The sequence below is a fragment of the Babylonia areolata genome, chromosome 7 (assembly GCF_041734735.1).
Source record: "Babylonia areolata isolate BAREFJ2019XMU chromosome 7, ASM4173473v1, whole genome shotgun sequence".
Lineage (NCBI taxonomy): Eukaryota > Metazoa > Mollusca > Gastropoda > Neogastropoda > Buccinidae > Babylonia > Babylonia areolata.
The window spans coordinates 19589646-19602541 of NC_134882.1; the positions used below are offsets into that span (position 1 = coordinate 19589646).

At 42.5% G+C, this 12896-nt stretch overlaps 1 protein-coding gene across 5 annotated transcripts in view; it reads right to left on the reverse strand.

Moving 5' to 3' along the window:
* The window catches only part of LOC143283778 (eukaryotic translation initiation factor 5B-like), a 74037-nt gene that overhangs the window by 31391 nt on the left and 29750 nt on the right, over window positions 1-12896 (reverse strand). For all 5 annotated transcript variants that reach the window (XM_076590135.1, XM_076590137.1, XM_076590136.1 and 2 more), the window contains exons 19-20: window positions 2882-3043; window positions 539-673 (exon numbers count right to left, since the gene is read on the reverse strand). In XM_076590135.1, coding sequence (XP_076446250.1) covers window positions 539-673; window positions 2882-3043 — 297 coding nt within the window. The remainder of the gene's footprint in view (window positions 1-538; window positions 674-2881; window positions 3044-12896) is intronic.

Consider the following 12896-nt stretch of genomic DNA (forward strand, 5'->3'; position numbering starts at 1 on the left):
CACAGCATTATATTGTATCCTCTTGCTGTTTAGCAAACATCGTGTAGTTTTTGAGTTCAAGTGAAATGTAATCAAATGTCATGTACAGAGACAACGTATTGTAATTGTTCTGCACTACGCTGCGTTGCATTGCACTGCGTATTATATTGAATTAACTGTACTGCTTTTTGTCACAAGAGATTTCTCAGTCTGAAGTTCAGGTTGTTCTCCCTGGGGACAGCGCGCAAAGTCACCCATATTTTGTGGCCATGTAATGTTGTCACTGGACATTTATGAAGTGCTTTACCAATCAAAGACCACGTAACAGGAAAAAAAATCCACAGACAACATAAATGAACAAGCACACTGTCAATAAAAAAAAAAGATTAAAAAAAATAAAAATAAATAAATAAATAAATTTTAAAAAAAAAGGAAGAGAAAAAGTCTATCAAAACATAGAAAGAAATGTGCTCAGAATCTCAGAGGCATCATTGTTCTGGACACTTTTCAAAGGCGAATTCAATTAACAGAGGAAGAGTGCAGAAGACGTGTCACTCACCTTGAAATATTCCACCTCATCTTTATCGTGGGCAATGTACATGGGAAGACCAGCCAGAGCCTTTTCCAGATCCTTGGCGATAATCTTGACACCTTGGGCTGCCATCACCTCTTTCTGATGAATGTAGGCGTTTGTCTGAAATAAAATAAAATAAAATAAGTTTGGGTTTTTTTTCTTTTCTATTTTTTACTGCTATCCATCCAAAATGATGACAATAATGCTGCTATCCAGGTCTGACTGCTTGACAAGGCTGATCCCACTGCTTTTATTCATATGCCCCAGAATAAATCAGACTTGAGAAAAACAGACACATGCAGAGTTGGTCAGGAACTAACAAAAAAAAAAGAAGAAGAAAATAAAAGCTCACCACTGACAGGGCTCTTGAACCCAGATCCTCCCAAATGTCTTAGCAATAGCATTAAGTAAAAACCTGGATACCTTAATAGCACTTAAACTGACTACTGATAAAGAGATGAGTAAGTACAGGGTTCCCACAAATGTGACCAAACAAAATTCCTCACTTTTTCCACACGAGACAAAATTTTCCATACCAAACATAAAGCAAAAAAGACATTTGTCTGCTGTACCGCTGACAAAAGATATCAGTGTTTAATTTGACAGATTTTGTTTGTGTAATAGTTAATTCTTACTTTTAAAATGTTTAATGATCTTTGTTGAATGGTACTGGTCAAGGGTTTTATCAAAATTCCAAGACTTTTCCAAAACCTGAAAGACAAAACACATTTTCCAAGATTTTTCAGCCCTCAAAATGGTTCTCTCGTTTTTCTAAGACTTTTCCAGCCCTGGAAATGATTCTCTTGCTTTCCCAAGACTTTTCAAGCCCTGGAAATGGTTCTCTTGGTTTTCCCCCAAGACTTTTCAAGACTTCCATGACTGTACAAACCCTGCAAGTAATTCTCTCTCCAATCCCCGTTCTTCCCAAATCTGTCACAGTGTCAAGTGTCATCCCTAGTCCTTTTCCTCCATCTTTCTACCGACCAAGGCAAGGCAAGGTTACCAGAGACATAAGTCATCTTTCTGGACAAATGTGGCGGGACATGGAAAAGGTGGGAGGAAACATAATGGACTGAGCACACACAAGTCTTGGGCAAAGGGGAGAACAGGTCCTCATGAAAGGAGAAACAGGACTAGGGTGTGACATTTCACATCAGACTTGTGAGCATGAGCTCACGTTCATCACGGTGAGAAAGGTCAGGAAGAGGTGACCGTCATCATCGTAATTCTTGTGAGCCACTTGAAAGGCAAGACACTTGTTTGGTGGTGACCTTTGCCACACACCTTCAATCAACCACCAGCCTCTCAACACCAAACCTGCGTTGTTTGTCAAAATAAGTGACAACCTTAATTCTTTTTCCTTCAAGGAAGTTTTCCTTATGTGGAGAGACTTAATAAAGCTGTGTCTGTTTCCACCTTTCCCCTCTTCTCTAGTTTTATGTCTCTCTTATTAATATCTTGGTTTTAACCGGTCTGTCAATGTCAAACCTGCACTGTTTGTTTTATGAATAAGTGACACCTTTTTTTAAAGGAGCATGCTCCTTACATGGTTTCCACCTCTCCTCTCTTCTCAGTTTTATGTCTCTCTTATCAATTCTAATAGTTTGGTTTTGTTGTTGATGATGTTTTCATCTTTATGCACATGTCAAAAAAGCACTGAAAATTCATTCAGAGGAAACTAAAAGTTGAAAGGAGAGATAGAGAGAGAGAGAAAGAGATAAAGAAAGATAAACCAAAGCAAAACAAAGACAAAATTGAAACAACTCATACATGACCAGTACCATGATATTTATCTATACAATTACACTTTTTAAATTTTTTTTATTTCATTAGATTTTGTGTGTGTGTGTGTGTGTTTCAACTACAAAGACACAAGAAAGCAAAAAATAAAACAAACAACAAAAAACAGAAAGACAATGACTATTACAATCAAGCACACCGGTTTCTTCCCCCCCACCCCCCACCCACAATATCTGATTTCCCACAGAATGACATTCTATATCAATGTAAACAAAACAAAATTATATGCATATACATATTCATATTCTCTCATCACATTTTCACAATCTTTCACACACTTAAGACAATCTAGTTAAAACAACAACAAAGAACAAAAAAAAACAAACAAACAAAAAACCCAAAAAAACCCCCAACCACTTTCCCCTCATCCCTTTGTTCACAACTTCTTTTTTTCTGCACCATTCTTCAATGGCATGACTTCCCATGCAGCTCATTCCGAGTCCCCCCTATACATGACCACACCCTGATTCCGTCAGTCACAGTTCCAGCAACCGCAGTCCCACTTTTTCCAGGCCCTAATAGACTGACCTTGACACGCAGTTCCTTCATGGGCTGTGGCATGAGGAGACCTCGGATAGGGGTTACGATGGGGCCCTCTGTGCCCGCCACCACCATCGTCTGACCCTCCACCACCTTGCCGTTCACCAGGATCACGTCAATTGTCGTCCCCATGCCCTGCAACGCCTTCACCTGTAACAAACACACACACATATATGCAAATTATGCATGCATGGATGTATATGGAGTAGTAAGAATGACAATGAACTACATAAATTATGCATGCTCAGTGTCAGCGTGTGTGAGGGGTGGAAAGAATGACACTGAACACACATGTTAATGCAAGCATGGACATCAGAAGGACACTGAAACACACACACACACACACACACACACACACACACACACACATGCACAGAGGTGTAAGGGGCAGAAAGAAGACACTGAAACGCATACATAAGTTATGCATGCACAGTCATATGTGGGGAAGAAAGAACAACACTGAAACGCATACACACAAATTATGCATGCACCGTTTATGAGGGGCTGAAAGAATGCTACTGAAACACTCACAAAAATGACAAATAAATTGTGCGCACACAGTTGCATGAAGGTCAGAAAGTGTGACACTGAAACAAACAATAAACACACACAAAAAAAAATCATGCATGCACAGTTGTTTGAGGGGGAAAAAGAAAGACACTGAGACACAAACATAAAGTGTGAATGACACTGAAACACAAACATAAAGTGTGAATGACACTGAAACACAAACATAAAGTGTGAATGACACTGAAACACAAACATAAATGTATGCTCAGCTGCATGAGGGGCAGAATGACGCTGAAACACACACACAAATCAAGCATGCACAGTTGTGCGAAGTGCAGAAAGAATGACTCTGAAACATACACACACATAAATTATGCATGCAAGGACATATGAGGGATGGAAATGACGTGTAAACGTAGAACGTGAAGGAATGACTTACTTGATTTGAATAGTGCACATAAAAAAATTCTACACCCAAGTGCACAGCAGGTATGTATGCACATACATACAAATCATTTGTTTCTTGCTTACATGTGCATTCTCAGATTTTTCAATGATCTGACAGAAAATGTAGAAAAAAACGTTAAATGCAAATTACCTATTAAACCTTCTTCAAGGACAAGGGGAAATGATCCATATTCTAGCTGAGCAGAAGGGGAAATAAGAAAAAAATCATAAAAACAACAACTAAAAACAACCTTCACTAAAACAAAATCTTCAATCAATACATAAAAATCTATAGCAATTCATTCATGCTTGCTTGCATATGTGAACTAATTATGCACATACTTAAGAACCATAAAATTTTATTGATGCTAAAATTACATGTTTCACTGTTTGTTTTTTTCATACTGAAAACAGTGAAATTCAGTAAATGGTGAGTTAAAAATTTTTTTTTTTTAAATCATGAGAGGATACCAACATACACACACACACACACACTGAAGAACCATGCAGTTTTATTGTCTCCATAATTATGTATGTATGTGCTTCTTCTTACTGAAATTTAGTACACTGTGAACACACACACACACACACAAAAGATTGTGAAAAAAACACAAACATCAATTGGGCAATTAGACATGATCTGTGTGAGTGTGACTGTCTCTCTCTGATTCTCATACACTCTTTCTTGGATGCCAGTAGTGGTACAGTAACAACACACACACACACACACACACTTTTACACTGCACAAACCCACAAATATTGCAACGCAATGTGAATCACTCACATCCTCCCCCCCCCCCCCAACCCCTTAAAAAAAAAAAAAACCCACCCTAACCAGCCCCCCAAAAAACCACCACCAGTACAGGACAGCTCCAAAATACATGGACCACCAACCACTTACCCCCAACAAAAACATGATATACACAGATTTTTCCATCAAATGTCAACTTTTCCAGAGACCTGTAGTACACTGTATTATCCAGTAACCAAAAGAGTACCGCCCACCACATGACCTTTTGTCTTGTTAGTTATCCTTTCAAAGACAGTTTCAACCATGGGGATGACCTTTTAGTCGCAGGCCATTCTGGTTGCTGAATTTAGTCGGGACATAGTAACTGTCAAAGTGACCAGTAAAGGCTGGTTTAGGGTCTGAGTGAGACATTCAGAAATTCAGGATATGGCCTCTCTCCAATTTGGTCTCAATACCACGAGTGTGTACCTGCACTGTGACAGACCAAGGTAGCAACACAGACAGTCACAATACAGATTTGTTAGTATTTTACTCTGAGTGAGTGAGTGAAACTGAAAGCAGAAGAGCAGAAGGAATGGGGTTAAAGCTAGAACTGAAGAAGCACTAAGAGGAGAAAAACAGGAAGGTGGGAAAGAAGGGAGGAAAGAGAGAGAGAGAGAGAGAGAGAGAGAGAGGAATACAGGTCAAAGCATGTGACAGAAACAGAATGTCCTATCACAGATCGCTTTAACAGAAACAAACAAACAAAAAAACCAACAACATATATATATATATATATATATATATATATAAATCATGTAGCATGATACATCTGACAACAGAATTTTCAAAAAATCAACAAGGTTTTTGTACTGCTTTCTTGTCACAACAGATCCCTCTGCTTGTTTATCTTGACCCAAGGAAAAAGCATCACTACTTTTTTTTTTCTTTTTCCTTTCCTTTTCAACCCGCTCCCATACCCACTGGTTTGCTCCCATCAAAGCAGACTCCTGAAAGTCAATAAAGCGATCAAACTATAACTATAATAAAGACTGAAAGACATACAAGCAGAGCAGGGCTACACAGCAACCTCCCACTCCCCCATCAGGAAGGGAATTAACTCTCCAGACATAAAGAGGAGGAAGAGATGGGAGGGCGTCACACCAGTAGCCACTCCCCCTACTAGGTTTTCCCCCCACACACACCTGTGAGCGTCAGAGTCAGTCAGATGTTACTGCTGCTGCTTTGCTTATTTCCGCCCCACCTGCCCATATGCCGGAACAAAACAACCCTGGCACAGACAGAAAAGCAGCCGCTGCCACTGGCTGCCAAGAAACGGAGCCAGTCGTGTGTTTGAAGTCTGTGGAGAAATCCAGGAACAGGCTTGTTGTCAGGAAAGCAGATCTTTTTTTCTTTTCTTTTTTTTTTTGGTGGGGGGGTGGGGGGGGGGGGAGAAGGGAGGAAGAAGGCCTGGGGTGTGTGAGGGGAGATGGAGGTAACCTTCAGTTTTTTAAGAGAGACACAGAGAGAGAAAGAGAGAGAGAGAATGTGTGTGTGTGTGTGTGTGTGTGTGTGTGTGTGTGTGTGTGTATGTGTATGTGATTATACTAACAATGTGTTCGTGTGAATTCTCTATTTGTATTACAATAACAATAATAATGATGCGTATGTGTGTATCACTGTATGTGTGTGTGTAACAGTAGAAATCATATGGGACAAGTACATTTTTTTTCTAGCCCTGCACACACACACACACACTCACACACACACACACACAGACACGTGTGTGTGTGTGCCTGCGTGCACATACGCACACACACACACAGCAACATCGAGAACACCTTCATTTTTAAATGAAAGCACTGACTGAATGAAAGCCCAAAGGAATGGAAGAGGGAAGGGAGTGGAGCAAGGTGAGGACATGGAAAGGAATGGAGGAGAGGAAATGGAGGGAAAGGGAGATGATGACCAGGTGAAAAAGGGTCCTTAAAGGCCTGTCCTTGCACCTGTCACCAGTGACCAGTGGACACACACATACACACACAAGTGTTCTGCCAATTAAATTAATGGATGAGTTGTTACTCCTGTCACTGACACAAGGTCTATTATGATCACTGGAATATGCTGAATGGTCATCGGCCTCTCTCCCCTATAAAAAATTTTATATATATATATATATATATATATATATATATATATATATATATATAAAAGCTGAAGTGATACAGATTAAAAAAAAAAAATCTTTAAAATTGTGTGTGTGTGCATGTACGTATGTGTGTGCACTATATGCACATGCATGTGTGTGTTGTTGTTCCCAGTGGATCATAGCACAACAACTGTGTGGCCTATACACTTCACAATGTTACAAATGCATCATCCTTTTTTTTTCAGACAAGGCTGAGGGTTGATGGGTGTTGTGTGCGGGCATGACAGCTGATCAGGAGAAAATCTGGGGGCTGCTGTGATGATCACAAACCATGGACAAGAGCCCCACATGCCCCCTTGTCCACATTCACACGTGGCAGGCAACAACTTCTGCACCATTATCCAATTAAAAGCCTGAACATGGAAGGCTGGGGAAAAGCCAAGGGCAGGCAATCTGGGCTGGGGTGGGGTGTTCTGGGGTGGGGTGAGGAGGCCAAGGGGTGGGAGCACTGGTCAGAAGATTGGTCTGACTCTTTAATGCAGCCCCCCCCCCCCCCCACACACACACACACCCCACACCCGAACCATATGTCCTTGCACCTGCCGCCAGGAGGGTGGGGTGGAGGTGGACACAGGTGTGGTGCAGGAGACAGATAGAGGGGAAAAAGCTAACAATATAACTGAATTCAATATTCCTACAGCTAGTTCTACTAACAGCCTTGCTGACACAGCAGATACTGTGGAGGAGGAGGAGGAGGAGTAACACTTGGTATGGATGTGACTGTGTCTCCATTGGCCCCTTTACCTCTCTTTTCTTTAAAAACAATGTCAACAACAGGAAGACAAGTTCAGCAGTGTCTTCAAAGAGGAGTGGTGCTCCTTGTGTGTGTGTGTGTGTGTGTGTGTGTGTGCGCGCGCGCGCGCCACTGCATGTGCTTGTGTGAAAGACTATGAGCATGCTTATGTGGGCATGTGTGTGCATTTGTGCATACATCTTCAAATGTATGAATGCTCTGTGTGTGAATGGCAGACTATGTCTGTGGCTCTGAGACAACAACACAACAATTTCTTGTGTTTTTTCAAGATTGGTGCAATGAAACGTTATTGTCTCTTTTGCCTCGGTCTCTTTGTCAGCATGAGAGAGAACAAGAGAGAGAGAGAGACAAACACACAGCTGGGAGAGAAGCTGGGAGGAAAGACAGGACAGGACAGACAGAACATGAGAAAGAAATTGAAAAGAGCACGAAGAGAGAGAATGCAACAGTCAACGCTCACAGTGCTCCAACCAAAACACACACAAAAAAAGACACACGTGCATGGGCATGTGCGCCTGCTTTTTTCATTCTGCATGCGTGCAAGAAGCCCCCACACATTACTACCACCCACACAAGTCGCTGGAAGACAGAAACAATCGGCAGGTGTCAGGTGGGGAAGAGAAGAAGTCACAAGAAAAAGAAGAAAAAATGGAAGGCGTGGTATGAGAGGGTGGGCATGGGGGTGTTGGAGGTGAGGAGAGGAAAGGAAATGGGGGACAGAGATGGAGGATAAGGGGGGTGGGGGTAGGTGATAAGGGAGGGACAGGGGGTGGTGGAGAAGGGAGACAAGACAACAAGCCCAGGTGCAGGTAATGGGAACAAGGTGTGAAGAACAGCAGAGGTGTCAACTCCACAACCTTCAGAAGGGAGGGAGGTCTCACCTTAGTAGTAGTGGTAATAGTAGCAGTAGTAGTAGAAGTTCAAACTTTACATGGGAGAAGCCTCCACGTAAGCCCAAATAAATGTCTCTGGGCAACCTTCACACACCCCCTCCCACCCCTGTACCGTACCTCCTTCCCACTTACTCTACCCCACCTTCCACATCCTAACCCCCCCCTCCCTGCACCTCCCCCTTCCCTTTCCTGACTACCAGTCCTGATCAATGTTCTGCAGGAGACAGGTGAGTACTCCCCAGACATTAGTTCCCACCCACGCACCCACCTGTCTGTCTTCCTCTTCTGGTCCCAACTGTACACGCCTGCTAGAACGAGGAGGAATCTTGTTTATCTGATGTCCAATCACACATACTGGTGATGGTAGACATCCAGTTAAAAGCATTGATTATCACATTCTTGAATGTTATTGTTTAAATATAAAAAGCATTGATTATCACATTTTTGAATGTTATTATTTAAATATAGGTAAGACTAAAAAATAAAATAAAAAAAAGTTTAAAAACAAAGGTAAGAGTAAGAGGGAGGGAGGGGGGGGGGGGGACTGTAAATCTGGTATTAGCAGTAATAGAAATTATCTTTTTGGTGTTTCAGTGTTGACAGTTAATACCTCTGCCAATGTTTCAGTGTTGACAGTTGATACCTCTGCCAATACTAATGTGTGACAACTGCAGAAAACCCTGTTGGGTTTCGTGTATCACCCACAAATCATGTTAAACACATTCACACTCTCATAATGATAATGAATATTTGTTGAGCACACTTTCCTCCCATAAAAGGAACAACTTCAAAAAAACAACAACAACAAAAAACAAAAAAACAAAAAACCCAAACTATTTGCACACTTTTCCATTTTTTCTCAAGTTTCCAGAGGCAAGAACTGAATAACTACAACATCAAAAAAAAAATTTTAAATAACAATGACAAAAATTATAACAACAATAATAACATAATAGCAACAACAAAAATAGTAATAACCAATTCTCCATCCAAAAACATGGAAGAAAAAAAAGGTACACCAGGCCAGAGTTACCATTATCAAGGCCAAACAACAAATGCTTTATGCCAGGGTTATCGTTATCAAGGCCCAACAATACAGCTGTCTCACAGAAATGAAAAGGACCAGACAAGCAAGGGAAACCCTAGCCTGATGAAATCATTCCCTCCTCCCCCCCAACCTTTGACAACTCTGTCCGTGCCCAATGGGGCTGGTTTTCACACGTGTGGGGACCGTTCCCTAAAGCTGTGACTTTTGACACTGTGGTGTTGACATAGTACCTCCTCAATAAGTGTCAACCCTACAGTCCATCCTGTGTGGGTGCTGTGTGGTGGGTACTCTGTGCATGCATGTGTGTGTGTGTGTGTGTGTGTGTGCGCGCGCGCGCGTGTGTGAATGCTTTGAGTTCCCCAGTGAGATTTACATGATAAAGGTCATGTCCTACCTGGATCTTTTTTTAAAGTTGCAGATGGAGTGGTAGTGGTGATGGTATAAGGTGACTCACAATTCAACAACAAAGAAAAAAAAAAAGAAAAAAGAAAAAAAAAAAGGACAAATGCGAAACTAGAATGAATTCTCCCTGTTACAGGTTTCTTGTCAATGTAAAAAACACACACCCAGGCTGTGTGACACACACATGCGTGCCAGCGCATGAATATCAACAACACAGTGTGGAAAGCGAGATGTGAAACCTTTGTAAATTCACAGACCACACACGGATGATAACACTGTAATGCAAACACACAGACACACACACACACAAACCAACAGGGACACACACACACACACATGCATGCACAGCACCAGCAATTCTGATGGAGCCTTGCAAGAAGTGATGTACCTTTTCATTGTCTGATCAAACACATGATCTGATAGCTCAGCGATTACAAACATAGTGTGACCCCCCCACCCCACCCCACCCCCCCCCTTTTTTTTTTTTAAATGTGTGCAAAACTCCTCAAGTGCTAAGCACTGGCGAAACAAGATCTGGGTGGCATGAGTTTTGAAAGGCAGTTACCACTTACTTTCAGTGTCTTTCATCAATGAGTAAGTTATTTTTACAGAACAAAAGTAAATTTATGCAATCCCTGAGGAAGAAGTTCAAATACAGGGTGGGTAACAGACATCCTGACTGGCAAACTCTGTCTGATCTCAGTGAGGTGACAGCCATCCACTGATAAGCATACTGAATTACTTGTCAGCAGTAAAGGGGCCAATTAGATTTAGCACAAAGACAGGTCAAAACGCACAAGTATGCAAAAAACAACAACAACCCCCCAAAAAAAACTGCAAGGCAAACATTTATTCATCAACATCTCCCCGCTCCCCCACACACTAACCATCTTCTATCCCTTTTCCCTTATCAATAAACCCACGTAAATTAAAGCCATAAGCCCGAGCCTTGAAATCACCCTCTTCTCCTTCTAACAGATAGGGTCCCCCACAATCAATCCCCCCCCCCCCTCACCTCCCGTCCCCTCCATCCACACACCCTCCCACCCCTCCAAACACACACACGCACACACGCAAGCACACACTTCCTTTCTTCACAAAACCCTGTATGACATGAACATTTCATGCCTAGTCAGGGACCACCACACAATGGTCATGCACGTGTCACTGTGTTTAACCGATCCCTTTGACCCCACCGACCCCTACCCACCCCCACCCACCTCCCACTAACTCCCCTTTCCCTTCTCTCCCCCAACCCCTCTCCTCCTCCTTTCCGTCATCCCCCACCCCCACCCTCAACCCAACTGACAGGAGAAATAGGGGTGGTGGTGGTGGTGGTTGTGTTGGAGACTCCACCCAGGCACACCACCTCTTGTTCCAAGGAGGCAGGGGACTGGGGTGGGGTGGTGGAAGGGAGGCTGGGGTGGGGGGTGGGGTGGGGAGGCTATGTGAGGAAGGAGGGGGCGTGGGGGAGGGGAGGGGGGGGGGTCCGGTGAAGAGAAGCTGTAAATGGAACATAATAATAATAAAAATAATGATGATGATGAAAATAATTATAATATTAATGATAATAATAATACCAAGCACGCCTTCTTGTATTGCCTTCCTATGCAGTTTTAGAGAGAGAGAGGGGGAGGGGGGAGAGAGGAGGAGGGGGGCAGAGCGAGACAGAGAGAGGGGGGGGAGGTGGGTAAGGACAGACAAGGGGTGGGGGACGGAGGTAAGTGAGGAGAGAAAGGGGGAGGGAGGCACAGAGAAACAGAGACAGAGAGACGGGTGTGTGTATGTGCATGAATTTCGACGCGGAAACATAAACGACAAGGGCTCACATAGTCATAAGTGCAGCAGGACACCGCGACGTTTCTTTTTTTTTCTTTTTTTTTTTTAAATATCTTTTATTTACCAGACGGGGTGAGGCATGTGTGTGTGTGTGTGTGGTGTGTGTGTGTGTGTGTGTGTGTGTGTGTGTGTGTGTGTGTGTGTGTGTGTGTGTGTGTGTGTGCGCGCGCGCGCATGCAAATGTGTGTGCATAATATATATATATATATATATATATATGTGTGTGTGTGTGTGTGTGTGTGTGTGTGTGTGTGTGTGTGCGTTCATGCTTATGTATTTCTCTCTTTTTTTTTGTTTTGTTCGAGTGCATGTACTTGTGTGTGCTTCTGAATTTCAACAAGAAAATGCCATGACGGAGACTCAAAAGGTTGCTGGCACACGAGAATGAAATTTCACCCCGGGTTATTACAGGTATGCAGTTATTCTCTCACACCTGCTTAATCAATGGAAAGCTCATTGTTACATTCAATGAAATTCAACCCTTCGCTCTTTCTCCACCATACAGACGCACACAAATATACACAGACGCACGCACTTCACACACACACACACACACACACAGTATACACTGATACACCTACCCACCCACCTGACCCCATGGTGACAATGATGTCCTCGTCCCCCACCCCACACCCGCTCTTGTCGCACCCTATCATTATCATTGTCCATCGCCTGATGATGACGTCAGTGGTGCCATGGTAACCATGTTATGTCCCCTCTCCCTCCCTCCTTTGCTTCAAAAATACACGCAATCAGCATTAACCATTTCTGGTTCCAGCCTATTTTGCTGCTTTCTTCTCCTTTCTTCAAACATCCAGTTAACAGGTCACGTCGTTTAACAGTCACTTGTTATGTCTGTTACTGAGTTTGCCTTAAACTTTCATAATTGGAAAAAAAAAAAGAAAAAAAAAGAGAGAGTAAAAACGTACAGCTATTAGCGTACCTGTTAGATCAGATGATACAATATGTGTTTTTCGTGTCATTTTACAATAGTTTTCGTTTGACAGCGAAAATTCTTTTGTCAAACATGGGAGTTTTTATTCATATCGTTTTCATGGAGATTTCTCAAAGCTACCTCCCAGGTCAACAGACATGCAAACCTGTCAGTGCCTGAATCACCTTCGCATGGATTTATATAATTTGCATCCAGAAGATCAAATTAGCACACTA